General features: G+C 40.6%; 1 protein-coding gene across 4 annotated transcripts in view; it reads left to right on the top strand.

Moving 5' to 3' along the window:
* LOC105022924 (RNA binding protein fox-1 homolog 3) overlaps window positions 1-18,459 on the top strand; it is a 377,689-nt gene that overhangs the window by 258,685 nt on the left and 100,545 nt on the right. For all 4 annotated transcript variants that reach the window (XM_020051116.3, XM_010891694.4, XM_034295097.1 and 1 more), the window contains one exon: window positions 15,413-15,522. In XM_020051116.3, coding sequence (XP_019906675.1) covers window positions 15,413-15,522 — 110 coding nt within the window. The remainder of the gene's footprint in view (window positions 1-15,412; window positions 15,523-18,459) is intronic.

Genomic DNA, 18,459 nt, shown 5'->3' with positions numbered 1-18,459 from the left:
TAAGAGTCGCTAACGAGAGTCCCACCTGCAGTATCTGCACCCCATATAAAGATAACAGCACTATTCCCCTATCAGTTGACCTGGTTTCTCTTCAGCTCCTAAGCTTCTGCCTCTGGGGTGCAATTGAGTGGGCCGTGGTCTTTATGAAGCCCATACCAGACAACAGGAGCGAGGAGCACGATGGAAGAGCCATCGTACCCTGTGACTCTTGCGATTTTTCAGTCCAAGAACAGCTGCGCCGTTGCTTTCACAGTTCCTCTTCAGTAGAAGCTGGAAGGGTCGTGACGCAAATCTTAGAGAATATACCCCCCAAAAGAGGTCAGCTTATGATTTATTCTGTCATTATTAGGAGAGAAAAAAGATGCCAGAAATCAGAAAGATTTATAAAAAAACATGAATTAGTCACACTTGTTTGGTCCCTTGACATGCTTTGACCGTGTGTGGTTCCCTTTCCTCTCCCACTGCAGAACATGGATATGGTATGAGGTCAGGCTAATCGATCTGCTTTGATATTTTATAGACCAATCCACATGTGGGCACAAGGGCTCTTAAACAGATGCTTGTCCTCAGCCCCCTGGCCAAGGACATAAATATTCCAAATACACCCTCACTCACACAGAGGGGAGAAAACCTACAGACCAAAATACATACACGTACAGACACACATAAACATGTAAATAATTATAAACAATCTACTTTCATGAAACATCCTTGAATTGTTTAACAGTCTGTGGTCTATCTGTCAGTTAAGAAAGTGCATCTGTGTGAGGAAAACGCATCAGGCTAACTCACCTCATCCAAGCTCAAAACAGCTTGTACATTTCACCCACACAGTGGATCCAAACGGAGAACAATTTTACACTCAATAACACTTAGAGGGATAGGAAAACAAGTGTGCCGGACATGGAAGAAAAGTCTGGCAGATTACAGGAGATTTGCTGCCCCCCGGGACATCTCACTCAACTGATGTTGACAAAGCAGAGCCGGTGTAGGTTGGGTGAAAAAAAAAAAACGATTGGAAAGAAAAGGAAAAGGTATTCAAGGATGCGGCTCCGTCTATGATAGCATTTGACTCGTGCTCTTTGCGAGGTGTTTTCGTGTCATGAATTATTCAACTGTCGAATCCCAAATTATTTGACAATCATTTAGAACAATGGTAAACCAAGCTCTTGGCTGTTGCTAGCAATCAATAGCCGAATGCAGTCCTGAAGGCCAGTCCTCGTAACCCCAATCTACTGGGTCGACCCATCCTGGCAGAGACAAACAGACATCGGTTGCTCATCTCCATTCAATGTTTTCTCTGTCAGTCCTCTTCCATCGCCACAACCTCAAGCATTCTCCACAAGTTTAGAAATTAAATAGAAAGTCTCCCACAAATATGAATACAAATCAAATATTTAATTCCCAGAAGTTTCACTGTATGAATTTCTATTATTGATGAATGTTATTGTTGTTGCCTGCGAAGCACATTGTTCTCCTCAAATGATGAAAGGGACAGATGAAGAGGATGAGGACATTAGGAAAAGTCTTGTAACTGTTTAGTGAAAACCGGTTCCTAAGGTAATCCCGGGGCTGATGACAGTGATGGTCTCCACTGTTAAAGAGGTTGATGGTGACTGACTGTACTGTGCCTGGGTTTGTGGTTTCACCTGGCTGTTAATGCTGTGGACTCCCATCCTGCCTGCAGCCACAGCCATATTCATCTCCATACTGTAAAGGAACATGCCTCTGCTCTAATGGGGAATGATTAAAGAGTACTGGAGCTAGTGGAGCTCACTGAGAGAAAGTTCACAATGTGCACCCAGTCCGTGACAATGAATGAACATGGCTCCATTAATAATGCACGAGGACGGGGGTGGGGGGTTGGACGTGGGGAGGAGAGAAGGGAGAAGAGGATGGAAGAAGGGAGGATAGAAGAGGTGAGGAGGAGAGATGGTAAGGGAGGAGAGAGAAGAATAGAATGAAGTGGAGAAGAGGGCAGGGGATGGGAGGAAAGGAGAGAGGAGGGGAGGAGAGATGAGGGCTAACACCTCAACATGAAAGAATAACTACATTAGCTACATTAGCAAAGTTCATCAATGCTACACAAGCTATAAGCTGCCCATAAATCTCCCTTAATTTGTTTCTGTTTCTTTTTTTTTATTATTTTTTTTTAAATAATTTGTTATGGTATCAAAATAATTGTTAATTTGGAATGGAATTACTAATCTATTAGTGATGTTGTGACTGGAGGAATACGTCAGGGAAGTCCTCTCTCTGTACTGCTGGGCTCCTGCAAGGGCAACCAGGAGGAGGGCCGGTAGCCTGCGGAGCTGTATAGTTCAGTGCTTAGTTGTATTTCAGCATCCGTATCCGACTAGATCAGCCCTGCAGCATCCACAACAGGAACCCAGCCGGCAATGTTGCTCATTTACATACACCACATGTCCCTGATGAAAATCGGGCCTCTGTGTTGACCACCTAAAATGGCAGTCAGAGAGAGGCGAGGGAGCGACTGCCTTAGCTGACTGACTGGCTGGCTGGCTATTCCGTGGGCTGCCCTGATTTACGAGCTGTATTATCAAACTCATGTCCACCATAACGTCTCTGACTTTCAATGGCACTTTTCCGGGTTTTTTTCTTTTCGCCGTCTATTTTCCTCTGCCCTCTGGCTCGCTGCGTTTTACATGCGATGGTGTCTGTTACTCTGAGGGAACATTTGTTATGATTTAAGAGCCCCCTGCAGCAGAGTACAGCACACTTGTCATTATAGTACCTGCTTATTTGATAGCCTGTGCATTGTCCTCTGGATTAACTAGTAATTGCATGGTAGCAATTTGCAAAATCCTCCTGTGCATTTTTTTTTTTTTGGGGGGTGGGGGGGCGGGGGGGGTGTCACGCTGAATACTATCATTTTGGAGCAATTGCAGGCTAGTACACAGAGTAGATTACCCTATTCATCTCAACTTGAACCTATTTTATTGTAGAATAAGAAAAGCAAATTCACTACTATTAACCCTCTTTGACCTGGTAACGGCCAGTGAGTTCCAAAGCAATTTCTGCTACCTTTGAACGTGTCCAGAGCAATACCGTCATCCGTCCATCACTGCTACAGGAACACTATTTTATTACTCCATTTGATTCTATACAAGGTTCATTCCCCACATTTTTATGCATCCACGGGCATTGCTCGGGCAGAACATCATCTGGAATGAGAAGGCTCCGTGTTCTACAGTTCAAACAGGATACAGCAATGACAAATTCTGGACCTGTGGACTTATGGTGAGCGCGGAGACAGGGGGAAAAAGAGATTAAGAGGAACACCATTGTTTATCTCCTCCAAGGTGCAGGGTACTTTGTCGTTTATAAATGTTGCTAGCTTTTTATTGGTTACCTCGCAGGCTTTTCAGACGGAGGGGGGGGACTTGAGGAAGGACTCAGGAGGAGGTTTGGATACAACTTTAATAATGCGTGGCAGGGGCTAAATGAGCCATTCTGCGGTGCTTTAAGACGTCTCTCCCCTCTCACCCACCCATCCCCCCTCACGGTCTCAGGACCTGAATTATTAAAAGTGTTGTTTTCCCTTATTGCATTGCAGCAATGTGCCTCGTCGCTAGAAACAACGAGCTCTGAGCTCCAACTCCCCACCTTCATCTGCACTGTCAGGGGAACACATGTGAGAGCAGTGGACACAGCAAAGGACACAACACACACACACAGTCACAAACACTCACTCACAAATACACAAACACACGCATTCGCAAACACACACACACACAAAGTCACAAGCAGCACAGAAACATGCACACACAAACACATGCGCTCACAAATTCACACACTCACAAACACACATTCCACACACACACTCATACTTATTTTACTATACCTGTGAGGGCCTTTTGGGGATCACAGTTGATTTCCTTTCAACATGTTATATTTTCTGACCGTAACCCCTAAAACTCCATTGTAACCCTAACTTAACCCCAAGCCGAAAATAAAATAATTCACTAAATGACGACTGGGAAAATGTCCTTACTAATCATGACTTGCCATCTGTTGCTACTGTATACTGGTGTGGGCACCTGGATCTCACAACTATTGTAGTACACACACACACGAACATATACTAACTCAAAAATACATTCACAAACATATAGTCACACAAACACATAGAACCCACCCATAAGCAGACCTGTAGTACGCTTAATATAAAACAATTTTACATTGTTACATTTGGCAGTGACAGACATTTTCCTGTGTATTCTTTTTTTTGGCTATTAACTACAACCTCTGTCAGAAAATGTATGTTAAAGTTTGTGTTGTGGCCTCCTGAAGGAGGGCTCTTAATTATTTCTGGAGTTGTATAGAGATAGATATAGAGATAGATATAGAGATAGATATAGAGATAGATATATCTAGATGGATATATAGATATATCTCTATATATCTCAGATCTATATCAGCTCTAACTAACTATCTTGGTAATGTATATACAGGTGCTGGTCATACAATTAGAATATCATCACAAAGTTGATTTATTTCAGTAATTCCATTCAAAAAGTGAAACTTGTATAATGTATACATTCATTCCACACAGACTGATATATTTCAAGTGTTTATTTCTTTTCATTTTGATGATTATAACTGACAACTAATGAAAACCCCAAATTCAGTATCTCAGAAAATTAGAATATTCTGAGAAGGTTCAATATTGAAGACACCTGTTGCCACACTCTAATAAGCTAATTAACCCAAAACACCTGCAAAGGCCTTTAAATGGTCTCTCAGTCTAGTTCTGTAGGCAACACAATCATGGGGAAGACTGCTGACTTGACAGCTGTCCAAAAGACGACCATTGACACCTTGCACAAGGAGGGCAAGACACAAAAGGTTGTAGCTAAAGAGGCTGGCTGTTCACAGAGCTCTGTGTCCAAGCACATTAATTGAGAGGTGAGGGGAAGGAAAAGATGTGGTAGAAAAAAGTGTACAAGCAATAGGGATAACCGCACCCTGGAGAGGATTGTGAAACAAAACCCATTGAAAAATGTCACAAAGAGTGGACTGCAGCTGGAGTCAGTGCTTCAAGAACCACCACACACAGATGTATGCAAGACATGGGTTTCAGCTGTCGCATTCCTTGTGTCAAACCACTCTTAAACAAGACACAGCGTCAGAAGCGTCTCGCTTGGGCTAAAGACAAAAAGGACTGGACTGCTGCTGAGTTATGTTCTCTGGAAATCATACTTTTCATGTTCATACTTCTCAGTTGGCCAACATTTCTAAAAATCCTTATATTATATTGGTCTTAAGTAATATTAAAATTTTCTGAGATACAGAATTTAGGATTTTCATTAGTTGTCAGTTATAATCATCACAATCAAAAGAAATAAACATTTGAAATATATCAGTCTGTGTGTAATGAATAAATATAATAAACAAGTTTCACTTTTTGAATGGAATTATTGAAATAAATCAACTTTTTGATGATATTGATGAATTTTATGACCAGCACCTTTATATACAGTGGATATGAAAAGTCTAAGCACCAGGTTTTTGTGATGTAACAGAATGAGACAAAGATAATTCATGTCAGAACTTTTTCCACTTTTAATGTGACCTATAATATGAACAATTCAATTGAAAAACAATCTTCAAGGGGGGGAAATGAAAAATAAATACAATACCTTACAATAACCTGGTTGCATAAGTGTGCACACCCTCTTATTACTGGGGATGTGGCTGTGTTCAGAATTAACCAACTACATTCAAACACATGTTAAATAGAAGTAATCACACACCTGCCATAATTTAAAGTTACTCTGATTAATCACAAATAAAGTTCAGCTTTTCTCAAAGGATTTTCCTGACATTTTCTTAGTTGCATCTCAGAGCAAAAGCCATCGTCCGCAGAGAGCTTCCAAATCATCAGAGGGATCTCATTGTTGAAAGATATCAGTCAGTAGAAGGGTACAAAAGAATTTCCAAATCATTAGATATGCAATGGAACACAGTGAAGACAGTCATCATCAAGTGGAGAAAATATGGCACAACAGAGACATTACCAAGAACTGGATGTCCCTCAAAAACTGGTCAGGGAGGCTTCCAAGAGGCCTACAGCAACATTAAAGGAACTGCAGGAATTTCTGGCAAGTACTGGCTGTGTGCTACATGTGACAACAATCTCCTGTATTCCTCATATGAATTGGCTGTGGGGTCGGGTGGCAAGACGGGAGCATTTTCTTCTTTCTGGCAGAAAAAGTTCTGACATGATTTATCTTTGTCTCATTCTTTTACATCACAAGAACCTGGCATTTTAACAGGAGTGTGTGGACTTTTTATATCCACTGTATGATCTAGATATATGCATTTATAATTTTGTTCAGTGTATATATATATATGTGTGTATATATACACTCATCTAAAGGATTATTAGGAACACCATACTAATACTGTGTTTGACCCCCTTTCGCCTTCAGAACTGCATTAATTCTACGTGGCATTGATTCAACAAGGTGCTGAAAGCATTCTTTAGAAATGTTGGCCCATATTGATAGGATAGCATATTGCAGTTGATGGAGATTTGTGGGATGCACATCCAGGCCACGAAGCTCCCGTTCCACCACACCCCAAAGATGCTCTATTGGGTTGAGATCTGGTGACTGTGGGGGCCATTTCAGTACAGTGAACTCATTGTCATGTTCAAGAAACCAATTTGAAATGATTCGAGCTTTGACATGGTGCATTATCCTGCTGGAAGTAGCCATCAGAGGATGGGTACATAGTGGTCATAAAGGGATGGACATGGTCAGAAACAATGCTCAGGTAGGCCGTGGCATTTAAACGATGCCCAATTGCCACTAAGGGGCCTAAAGTGTGCCAAGAAAACATCCCCCACGCCATTACACCACCACCACCAGCCTGCACAGTGGTAACAAGGCATAATGGATCCATGTTCTCATTCTGACTCTACCATCTGAATGTCTCAACAGAAATCGAGACTCATCAGCCTGGGCAACATTCTTCCAGTCTTCAACTGTCCAATTTTGGTGAGCTCGTGCAAATTGTAGCCTCGTTTTCCTATTTGTAGTGGAGATGAGTGGTACCCGGTGGGGTCTTCTGCTGTTGTAGCCCATCCGCCTCACGGTTGTGCGTGTTGTGGCTTCACAAATGCTTTGCTGCATACCTCGGTTGTAATCAGTCGGCCCATTCTCCTCTGACCTCTAGCATCAACAAGGCATTTCCGCCCACAGGACTGCCGCATACTGGATGTTTTCCCTTTTCACACCATTCTTTGTAAACCCTAGAAATGGTTGTGCATGAAAATCCCAGTAACTGAGCATATTCTGAAATACTCAGACCGGCCCGTCTGGCACCAACAACCATGCCATGCTCAAAATTGCTTAAATCACCTTTCTTTCCCATTCTGACATTCAGTTTGGAGTTCAGGAGATTGTCTTGACCAGGACCACACCCCTAAATGCATTGAAGCAACTGCCATGTGATTGGTTGATTAGATAATTGCATTAATGAGAAATTGAACAGGTGTTCCTAATAATACTTTAGGTGAGTGTATATGTGTGTGTGTATATATATATATATATATATATATATATATGTATGTATATATATATATATATATATGTATATGTATGTATGTATATATGTATATATGTATATATATATATGTATATATGTGCATATGTATGTGTGTGTGTGTACATGTGTGTGTATATGTGTATATATAAAAGGATTATTAGGAACACCTGTTCAATTTCTCATGCATCTGGCACTTTGGAGAGGTGTTCTCTTCATGGATGAAACCCGGTTTTCACTGTACAGGTCAGATGGCAGACAGCGTGTATGGCATTATGTGGGTGAGCGGTTTGCTGATGGCAACGTTGTGGATCAAGTGGCCCATGGTTGCGGTGGGGTTATGGTATGGGCAGGCGTGTGTTATGGACAACGAACACAGGTGCATTTTATTGATGGCATTTTGAATGCACAGAGATACCATGATGAGATCCTGAGGCCCATTGTTGTGCCATTCATCCACGACCATTACCTCATGTTGCAGCATGATAATGTACGGCCCCATGTTGCAAGGATCTGTACACAATTCCTGGAAGCTGAGAACATCCCAGTTCTTGCATGGCCAGCATACTCACCGGATATGTCACCCATTGAGCATGTTTGGGATGCTCTGGATTGGCGTACAGGTCCTGCCAATATCCACCAACTTCGCACAGCCATTGAAGAGGAGTGGACCAACATTCCACAAGCCACAATCAGCAACCCAAAGGAGATGTGTTGCACTGCGTGAGGCAAATGGTGGTCACACCAGATTCTGACTGGTTTTCAGATCCCCACGGACCCCCCCAATACACTGAAACTGCACATTGTAGAGTGGCCTTTTATTGTAGAGTGGCCTTTTATTGTGGCCAGCCTAAGGCACTCCTGTGCAGTAATCATGCTGTCTAATCAGCATCTTGATATGCCACACCTGTGAGGTGACTGGATTATCTCAGCAAAGGTGAAGTGCTCACTAACACAGATTTAGACAGATTTGTGAACAATATTTGAGAGTAATAGGCCTTTTATGTACATAGGGAAAGTCTTAGATGTTTGAGTTCAGCTCATGATAAATGGGGGCAAAAACAAAAGTGATGCGTTTATAATTTTGTTAAGTGTATGTATAACTATTTGGAGTTGTGTATGATAACATGGTGGAGATCAGATGATGTACAGAGAATGCATCCTGCTCCACCTCTATCCTACACCCCCCTCCTCTACATTTTAATCAAACAATTAATAATTAATCAGAGGTTGGGCTCCATGTTGTTGAGTCTGCAGATAAGAGAGAAGCACACTGCTGAGAGGACCTAATAGAAGAAAATACACAGACTTTACAGACAAAACTAAATATTCCCCAATAAGGTTTACAGATAGACCAATAACCAAATGTCACCAGATTTAATAATTCAACGCTTTATTAAAAAACTGACATGCTCTAAAAGCTATTAGAAATATTTTTCAAGGTTTTTGTTTTGTAATTGTTTTGATTTTCAGACCGTAAAAGAACAATCTTACAAAACCATCTTGCATTTTACTCTGTCATCACAATATTTTACTTGAATTTGCAATTTGCAACAGTACATGTCTAAAGAGTATGCTAAAACATACAGAAAATACACCAATACCAATTTAGTAGTTTCTTTGACACATTTTTACATTGAAATGCATTTTACAGAATATGAATACTTAGTCTCATGTTCATGTCATTTTCATGTACTGATCTGTGTGTGCTAATGCAAACAAATTAAAAGTACAGAATATTTGGGTGGTCAGCACAGTAGTCATATGCATTATTTATTGAATACATTTTTGTGTGTTAGTGATTCTGAAACACTGACCGTCATCCATTTTGTCCTTTACAAATTCAACGATGCTGTACAGTGCACAGTACAATAACCTAACAAATCACTGCAAAAACAAAGAAATTACAAAAATATTAATGATAGGAATGATGACACACAGTGTGGTATAGCATTGTAATTTATGCATTTGCCATGCTTTAATATTTTTACTATCAATGCCACACTTGATCTACTGACAATGTGCTGGACCCGCTGCCCCACCACTCTCATGGAACGGCCAAGATTGACAACATGCTCAGTTATAGTGGCACAAATGTTATCTAAAACTACCGTATAGTCCTTTGTATTCCCTTTGAGCTACTTTACCAACACACATCTGAACCCCTCTTCCCTTCCACGTGCTTGGTCCATTTGTGCAAATAGCATCTCAAAGGTGACCTCTTTTATCCAGGAATAAGGACTGATTGCTGATTGAACAATTGTTCAATCAAAACAAAAGTTTTGTATATGTGCAGAAAAGTTCACATTCAAGTGAGCACTTTGTATCGGCTGTGACCACATTATAATTTTGTTTTGACATGATTTACTCAACTGAGTTTTACATTTTTAGTTGAGAGTTGCGCTTACTGTTTGCAAAGATGTGCTTAGCATTCACATGTTCTGTGAAAGCAATGTGCTCATTACATAATGGTGACCAAGTGCACCCCAATTTCCTTAAAATTATCTTATTATCTGAGAAAAAGTAGCGTACGTAAATTTTTTGAATAATACATGCATTTCACAGTTGTATTTCTAAAGTTCTAAAGTTACATGACTCCTGAGTTTTGTTAAATTGTTGTACTCTATCAGCAAGCACAACAGTCCTTTTTTTTTTACTCCAATTGAATGATTATAGACAACATAAATGGAGTCAATTATTGTATTGTCTCAACACACAATGCAAGCCATCCTTTTTGAAGTGTTTTAAATATGCCCTCCCCTGAACTTCTTAACAAAGGTGGGGATGACCGCTTCGTTATACAGTGAAAAAGAATATGTATGGCGTCGCATCATTCTGTTTGTACCAAAGAGCATCGCCCATTGATCTCACACTGTATAGTGATTTCTTAGTCTAATATGTCCAGCCTGTCCTCAGTGTGCTGTGTTTAGCCGCGACATGACAGGATGTATCGGAGAATACATGATAGAAGCACTTGTGCCGCTATTCGCTGGGGAAGGTCCTTCTTTGTTAATATTCATTCAGTAATGTGGAAAGATATTAGCAGTAGGAGCTCATTGACACGGCCCCCGAGCCTGCAGTGTATCTCTCTCACGCTCGCTCATGCGCACACGCACAGACAGACCGGCAGAAACATGCACGCACACACGCACACACACACACACACACACACATAAGCATGGCCACCCCCCACCCCCCCCCCCATGCCCGGCCCATTAATAACAGTAATACACACACCGCGCCCAAGCCACCGCCGCCAGCCGCCGACAGCACCACTGACACTTTAATGGGCTTTTTTCTTCTTCTTTTTTTTTTTTACTTTTGTTTTTGAATAATGCATGTGCTGCTTGTCAGCGCTGCTTTCAGTTCTCCCCACAGCGCGTTTGCAGCGTTCCTTTGTGCAGAAATTACAACGGGGTCTTGTGTTTTCCAGTGGCTGACGCTCTATAAGCCGCATTCATCACGTGTAGGGACGCGTAGTAGTGTGTGTGTAAATCAGACGTTGTGAGAGCACGGGGGCCGGCCTCTCAGCTGTTTCAGGGGTCCAATTAAGAGCAGTTCACTTCCCTCCAGGCTGAGGTTCTTGTGCACAGCCGCCGCGTCTCTGTGGCCAGAAGTGGAGACGGAGGGCTGAGGCTACGGATGCTGCGGTCTGGGCGTCGGGTGTGTGCCGGCGCTGGGTCCTGGCGGAACTCTGTGCCTAATGCCATCAAACTGATTAGGACGGCATTTTAGCAACGTTAAACGTTTGTCTTTGAATCGGTTCATATACAACCACACGAATGATGTCGTGCCTTTTTGGCACGTTCTCAAAAACGAAGAAAGATGTGTGAATTTGTGCGTTTTCATGCTTTAATACATTTTGGAGGATTTATGTAATGGAAAGCATTTGTGAATATTCTATAACAGTATAGAGTGGGAAAGGGAAGGTGATTCACGCAATAAATAGACATTGCAGTAAATAAAGTTGTGCCTTGGCGTGTCATAACCAATCAGAAGTGGGCCGGTATGTAAATAAGCCTTTTGCCGCACTGGCCTTATCTTTCACTTTGAATTGAACTGTGTGTTTACAGACATTATCAGAAGTGCACATTTATATCAGTAGAAAGCATTTGCAAGAGATGAACCTGAATATTTTCTTTCAACTGTGTATGTAAAAAGTTCCACATCACTAACATTTGGGAACATGCAAGTTCTGCATACTGTATCCATCATTGTAATGCATCGACAAAGAGGTAGAGGTGTGTTAGTTGCCCACGTTACATAACAACATCAACAACAAGTAGCTAATGTTAGCTAGAGCTAGATTAGCTCAAATGTTATGAGAGAACAATAAAACCTCTCAAACCTTTTTAGCTTGTAGTTGGCTTTCAAATTTGCACTTACGCTTGTGCAACCTGCCTGCCAATGCATAATTTTGTCCCAACCCACGTCTTGACACTAAATGGGAACTTGCCTGCCCGAACCGTGCCCATTTGATCTTGTCTATGCCAAATGCATTTGATTAACAACAGGAAATATGCTTTTGTATAACAATTGCTAACCTACTACATACCACATTATGACTGACTTGTGTTCAGTGACAACACTTTGCTTTTGTATTGATTCTTCGTCCGTTTATTTATGTCCAAACATGGATAAACTGAAACAACTGCAACAAAATGTACCAGTGTATGATGTTAAACAGGATAGCATTGTGTATTAGACTGCCAATTCATTGAATGGTTGAATATTTATATTGCTTTAAATTGCATACATATTTTCTGACAATAATCCCTTACACTGTAATTGTTTTAAATATTCATTTTTAGGTTATGTACATTTTGGATATATCATTGGTTTGTTTTTTTATCTGAAAAGTTTATCAAAACTTGTCAGGTCTTCTTTGAAGATTGCTTTCAGAGCTTTTGCAAATATATTTTTTTGGGCTGGATGTGTAATAAGTGATTGGTTTAGTATTCACCCTTTTAGTCAGTAGTTGGTAGAGGCACATTTAGCAGCCATTTCATTTCAGTACTGTATGCTAGTAGATGTCTCTACTAGCATACAGTACTGCTTTGCATATCCGGACTCTGCATTTTTTGGTCATTCTTCTTTGCTAAATTGCTCAAGCTCCGTCTAGTTTGATGGAAACCTTTGGTGAACAGCAAAAACATACAATGCGTCCCATGTGTTCTAAATTGGTTTGTGGGCTTTCACTTGGACACTCTAGGAGATTTACCTTTTTGGTTTTCAGGCAACTCTGTCTTCACAAGCCTGTCAGGCCATGACGCGGAGAAGCATCCTCCTAGTTTGATGCTGCCACCACCATGCTTCACCACAGGGATGGTTCTCAGGATGATGCTCAGTGTTAGGGTTAGACTCTAACTCCTTTAAGGTTGCCATAGGCCTCATAATCAGTTTTTGAAGATGGCATTTACAGTTGTGCCATATTCTCGTCATATCTTTATGGACAACTGTCCTCTTGTGGATATTCAATACCTTGGAAATGTTATATATCCAACACCTAATTGGTGCTTTTAAAGAACATTTTTCCAGATTTGCTTTCAGTGTTCTTTTGTCTTCGTGTAGTTTTTATTAGAATTTGGGCTAAGCAACTGTGGTACCTCCCAGAGACAGGTGTGTATGAACTGAAGTCATGGGAAACGCTTTAACTGCACACAACTGGACTCAATTGAACTAATTTTGTGACTTGTTGGTTGCACCTCAGCCCATTCCGATGTGTAATAGTGAAGGAGTGAATATGTATGCAATCAATCACTCACTTTTTATATTTGTATTAATTTAGAACAATTTGCCTAGTTTATTCTTCACTTCAGCACTATGGATTTGTTTTGTGTTGATCAGTGGCAAAATCTCTAGATTAAATCAATGTTATTGTGTTCATGTTGTGTAACACAATAGAATGTGAAAGAAGTCCAAGTGGGATGAATACCTTTCAATCATTTCCAAAAATATATATATATATTTGCGTAAAATGCAAATAGAAACAGAATGCAATGATGTGCATATAATGTATCCTTATATGTAATTGAAAATAGTAAAAATACAACATATCAAATGTATTTTATTTGTATACGTGCCCATTTTTATTTTGATGCCACCAATACGTTAAAAAGAAATTGTGACGGGCATGTTTACCACTGTGTTGCATCACCTCTTCTTTTAACAAAACTCTGTAAGTGTTTGGGAACTGAGGAGATTGCTGTAGTTTTGAAAGTGAAATATATTCCCATTCTTGCTTCATGTAGGATTTCAGCTGCTCAACAGTTTGGTGTCTTCTTTGTCATTTTTTTGTTTCATAATGGGCCAAATCTTTGTAATGGGTGAAAGGTCTGGAGTGCAGGCAGGCCAGTTTAGCACCTGGACTCTTACTACAGAGCCATGTTGTTGTAATTCGTGCTGAACGTTGTTTTTCATTGTCTTGCTGAAATATGCAAGGCCTTCCCTAAAAAGAGACATTGTCTGAATAGCAGCATATGTTTCACCAAAACCTGTTTATATTGTTCAGCATTTATTGTGCCTTTAAAGATGTGCAAGTCACCCATGCCATATGTACTAATGCACCCCCATACCATCACGGATGCTGACTTTTGAACTGTGTGATGATTAAAAGCCGGATGGTCCCTCTCCTCTTTAGTCCAGAGGACGCTGCATCCATCTATCACAAATTGAATCACAAATTTTTATTCGACCGACCACGGGACAGTTTCCCACTTCACCTTAGTATGTCTTAACTGTACCTGGGCCCAGAGATGGCGGCAGCGTTTCTGGATCTTATTTGTATTTGTTTTGTTCTTTGCATGGTACAGTTTTAACTTGCATTTGAGGATCCAGTGACGTACTATGTTCACAGACACTGGTTTTTGGAAGTTTTCCTCATCTCATGCATTTCTATGATTTTATGCACCGTAGATGATGAGATCCCCAAACTCTTTGCAATTTTACGCTGAGAAACGTTATTCTTAACTTGTTGCACTATTTGCCTGTGCAGTCTTTCACAGAGTCGTGAACCCCTCCCCATCTTTACTTCTGAAAGACTCATCCTCTCTGGGATGCTCTTTTTATTCCCAATCATGTTACTGACCTGTTGCCAATTAACCTAATTAGTTGTCAGATGTTCCACCAGGTTTTTTGCTAGCATTAAAACTTTCCCAGCATTTTTTAAACGTGTTGCTGGCATCAAATTCAAAGTGAGCATATATTTTTCAATAACATTTCTCAGTTTCAAAATTGGATATGTATTTGTACTATTTTCTATTGAATATAGGGGTTACATTTTTTTCACATCATTGCATTCTGTTTTTCTTTACATTTAACACAGCGTCTCAACTTTTTTGGAAACTGTACATAATATTTTCAGTTTTGGCATGGGCACCTTCTCTTTTACAACCAGTGGCCAAAAATCTTGAAATGCGTCCTTAAGGGGGTGCATTTGGGTCAAGGGGAATCATGATGTGTTAATGTAACAAGGGGTGCATGTCAGATGTATACAGTCCCCTACGACACCTTTGATCATTACACCCTGATATTATCACTGTAAGCATCTCGTTTGGATCATTTGGGTCTGCAGTTGGAACACATCTGCTTGTGCAATCGATTTCACAGCAGCTACGTTTCCATGTTTTGTCATTTCATGTGAAGTCAATAAACATCCGAAATCAATATTCATAACAATCAATGTGGTGTTCCCTATTATCTTTCTTTCCTGCGCAATGATTTCCTCTGATTTAATTTTGCCATCTCGATAGTGAAGCCCAGCGCCTTGCTGAAGCCTAGTGGTTCTTTCCAGTTCGGTGACAACTCTTGGTTTTTCTCTTTTCTGTTTGTGTCCCTGTAGGAAACACGTTGTGTAAGCCAGGAAGCATTGCTGTCTTCGGGAACGTCGTGTACAGCGGGCTGCTCAACGAGCACCTCTGGCATTTAGGAGTTCCCCTCTTCACGAGACTGGTAAGAGGACCTCTGGACCCACAGATCACACCTGCTCCTCACACTTACACCTACATGTTGCGGCTCATGTGGCTCTGCGGTGCAGGGAACATTTCAGGTGGATGAATCCCTGCCTGAAGTCTCTTGAGGCCAGGTTGGACATTTGAAGTCGTTATATGTTCCATGGTATGAAAGTGCTGCACGGTGGGTTTTAAGGCAAGGAATCCCCAACCACATCTAAGTGTTTTGTTTTTATGTGAGCCTTTTGAACGGCTTTGGTTTCTCTGTAGGGTTTGAGCTGTAAGCTAAGCTAGCCCCACGCGAGTACAACTGAAGATGTCAAGGCAAGTCTTCATGTCTTCCTCATTCTTCTCTGGCCCTGGATACAGAGGAGAAGGCATTATTTTTGCTCTCCCGTTGAGGTTATTATAGAGAAACAGTCTAGTTTCCTTTGGAGAAAAAAAAGAGCCTAACCAGCTAAATAATTCATGAAATGTAGTTTCATCCAGACAGCCTAAGCAAAAATGACAAGATCATAACTAAGGGTTTCAGTACAAGTTGATGCTTGGTTTAAGAATTAACGATAAACATTTACTCCTTTATGTCAAAAGAAAATTGAATGTTGTTTTAGTCTAAAATAAAATCTCACTTTGAAATCTGCTGATGTCAGTTGGCATACAGGCTTTCACTGGTGTCGTATAATGTTGCACTAAGGAATGTTGGCTCAAGATTGCATTGCTAAGTTAATAGATGTTCTGTTTAGTTTAAACTATATTAGTCATGCTTACAATTGAATAGATAAAACATGCTTCTTCTATTTATGAGTGCATTTATCGCTGATTAGGACAAAAGGGTTGCATTTAAATGGCTTACTCGAAACAGATAATTCAAACTCACAATAATCCATTTTAAAAGCAATGAAAGTCAACACTGTGCTTTAACCAGCAACAATTGCTCCTGGCGGATATCATGTTGACAATTGTGACAAGACAGCTCAAATCAGTCTTGACTTAAAACATTGTTAATGATCCTTTATACATTGAAAGGATGCACTCAGAGCTTCAAATAAATCATGGAAATATGTTTTTTGATCAGTTTTAATGCCTTCCTTTTTGTTTACACCCATTCGGAAATGTTCACGCCCTCTTAACCCTTAGCCCCACCCATCCCCACGCGATGCCCTTTCCCATGATCCCCTGTCCTTGTGAGGTCATGTGCCAGGCTGAGTAAGGGGGGCAATACAATCATTATGTCATGAATCTAATAAAGAAACAACTACATTTGATGTTTTCTACCTTGTATTGCTACACAGTTTTCATGCTCTGATTATTTTCTGTTGTCAGCTTGTCATGGTTTTCCTACAGGAAGTACCCCATCACAAGTTTCACCACTCATCGTTTTTGTTAGGGCCACCTGCATTCAGGGCTGGAAGGTTGGTGAGAGCAGTAGTAACACATTTGCAGTTCGCTGTAACCTTGTGGTTGCCTATCGACACGTACTGACCAGGGAAGCCCTATTGACAGGAGCCTGCAGCTTAGCAGACCAATTAAAACTAATCTTTCGACCAATCATGGTTAAATCAAGGTTGTCATTTTCAATGTATTTCCTTGTTTACAGATTACCGAAGCATTGTTTTGTTAAGGCACATACAAATGCAAATTATGAAGAAGCCATTTCTCTAAAGAAAAATGCATTTTGATTAAAAAAAACTAAAAAACATTGAGGTTCGTAGTGTCAATTTTGTAAGGTTATTGATTATTATGCATTAGCATTCATTTACACTCAGCAGGGGGTGCCAGTACCAAACTATATAGACAGTCCAAAGTTAACATCAGAGATTGTATGAGCTTGAAGCCAAGAAAAAGCCTGATATCTAGATACTGTACTTTTCCCTAGACCATGTTGCTATTTTGCCAGAGTCAACCATTTATATACACTTATGTTGACAACATCATACAGAGAAGCAAGAAAAATGAGGAGAAAAGAAATAGACCTTTTAATTAACATTTAAATTATTATTATTTTTAAAGGTAATCAGCGTTGTACCATTCTATACCAGGTGGTCAGACATATCCTTTTAATGAGAGGACTCATTTTAATATGACCTTTACACACATGGGTCACACAGCTCTCATGTCAATTTTATTCCTCCTTTTGTTATTATAAATATCGTCATCATCATTATAATAAGCAGGGCTGAAAGTAAGACGATATGTCCTGGCTTTTAGTTTAATTTAATTTTTGTTAGTGGAGGAATGTCGCCGGTAAAATTCTGAACAAGTTAAAATGAAAAGCCGAGAAAACTGTAATCAATGTTTAACATCACCACACATCCAACACATTAGCATTTGTGAATTGACCTGAAAAAAGGCAGAATATATCCTTCAGAGTGCTTTGTGGTTAGACAAGATCCCTCTGGGAAATGAGAAAAGGCCTTTATGTAATAGAGAGATGGGGGGCACCTTGTTGTCCTGTGCCGAGCTCAAGTTCAGCACAACTGTCAGTCAGCCCCGATACTGCACAGACCCTCTGACGTCACGTATAGCTTGTGACAGCCACTGCATTCTAGCTCAGTGTATACAGGTTCTGGGCGTAAGGAGCTACATTATATTTCCAACTCAACCGTCTATGTGTTCACTGATGAAGAGATGGGGATATCTTGCTATGCAAAAAATGCGCCATTATCTCATTGAAAGGTCACATTCCGGTCACTTCTTAAACAGGCAAACATACATGTGATAACATTAGCTCTAAACAAGGGACTGAATTCAGATGGGTTTACCCAGGAGCCCAGTGTTTACGGTGTTAGGTCAAACGCAGTGCTCGGCGGGGTCTTTCCAACTGCGGATCGGAACAGGGTTGCAAATCTGTCGCGTGGACTGAACTGGCGCCATCGTGTCTCAGTACGGGTGTGTTCATACAGCACGCCGTCATGGCAGAATGTCAGCCACTGTGTGA

The sequence above is a fragment of the Esox lucius genome, chromosome 11, assembly GCF_011004845.1.
Source record: "Esox lucius isolate fEsoLuc1 chromosome 11, fEsoLuc1.pri, whole genome shotgun sequence".
NCBI classification, from domain to species: Eukaryota; Metazoa; Chordata; class Actinopteri; order Esociformes; family Esocidae; genus Esox; species Esox lucius.
This window is presented reverse-complemented; position numbering and strand designations above follow the sequence as displayed.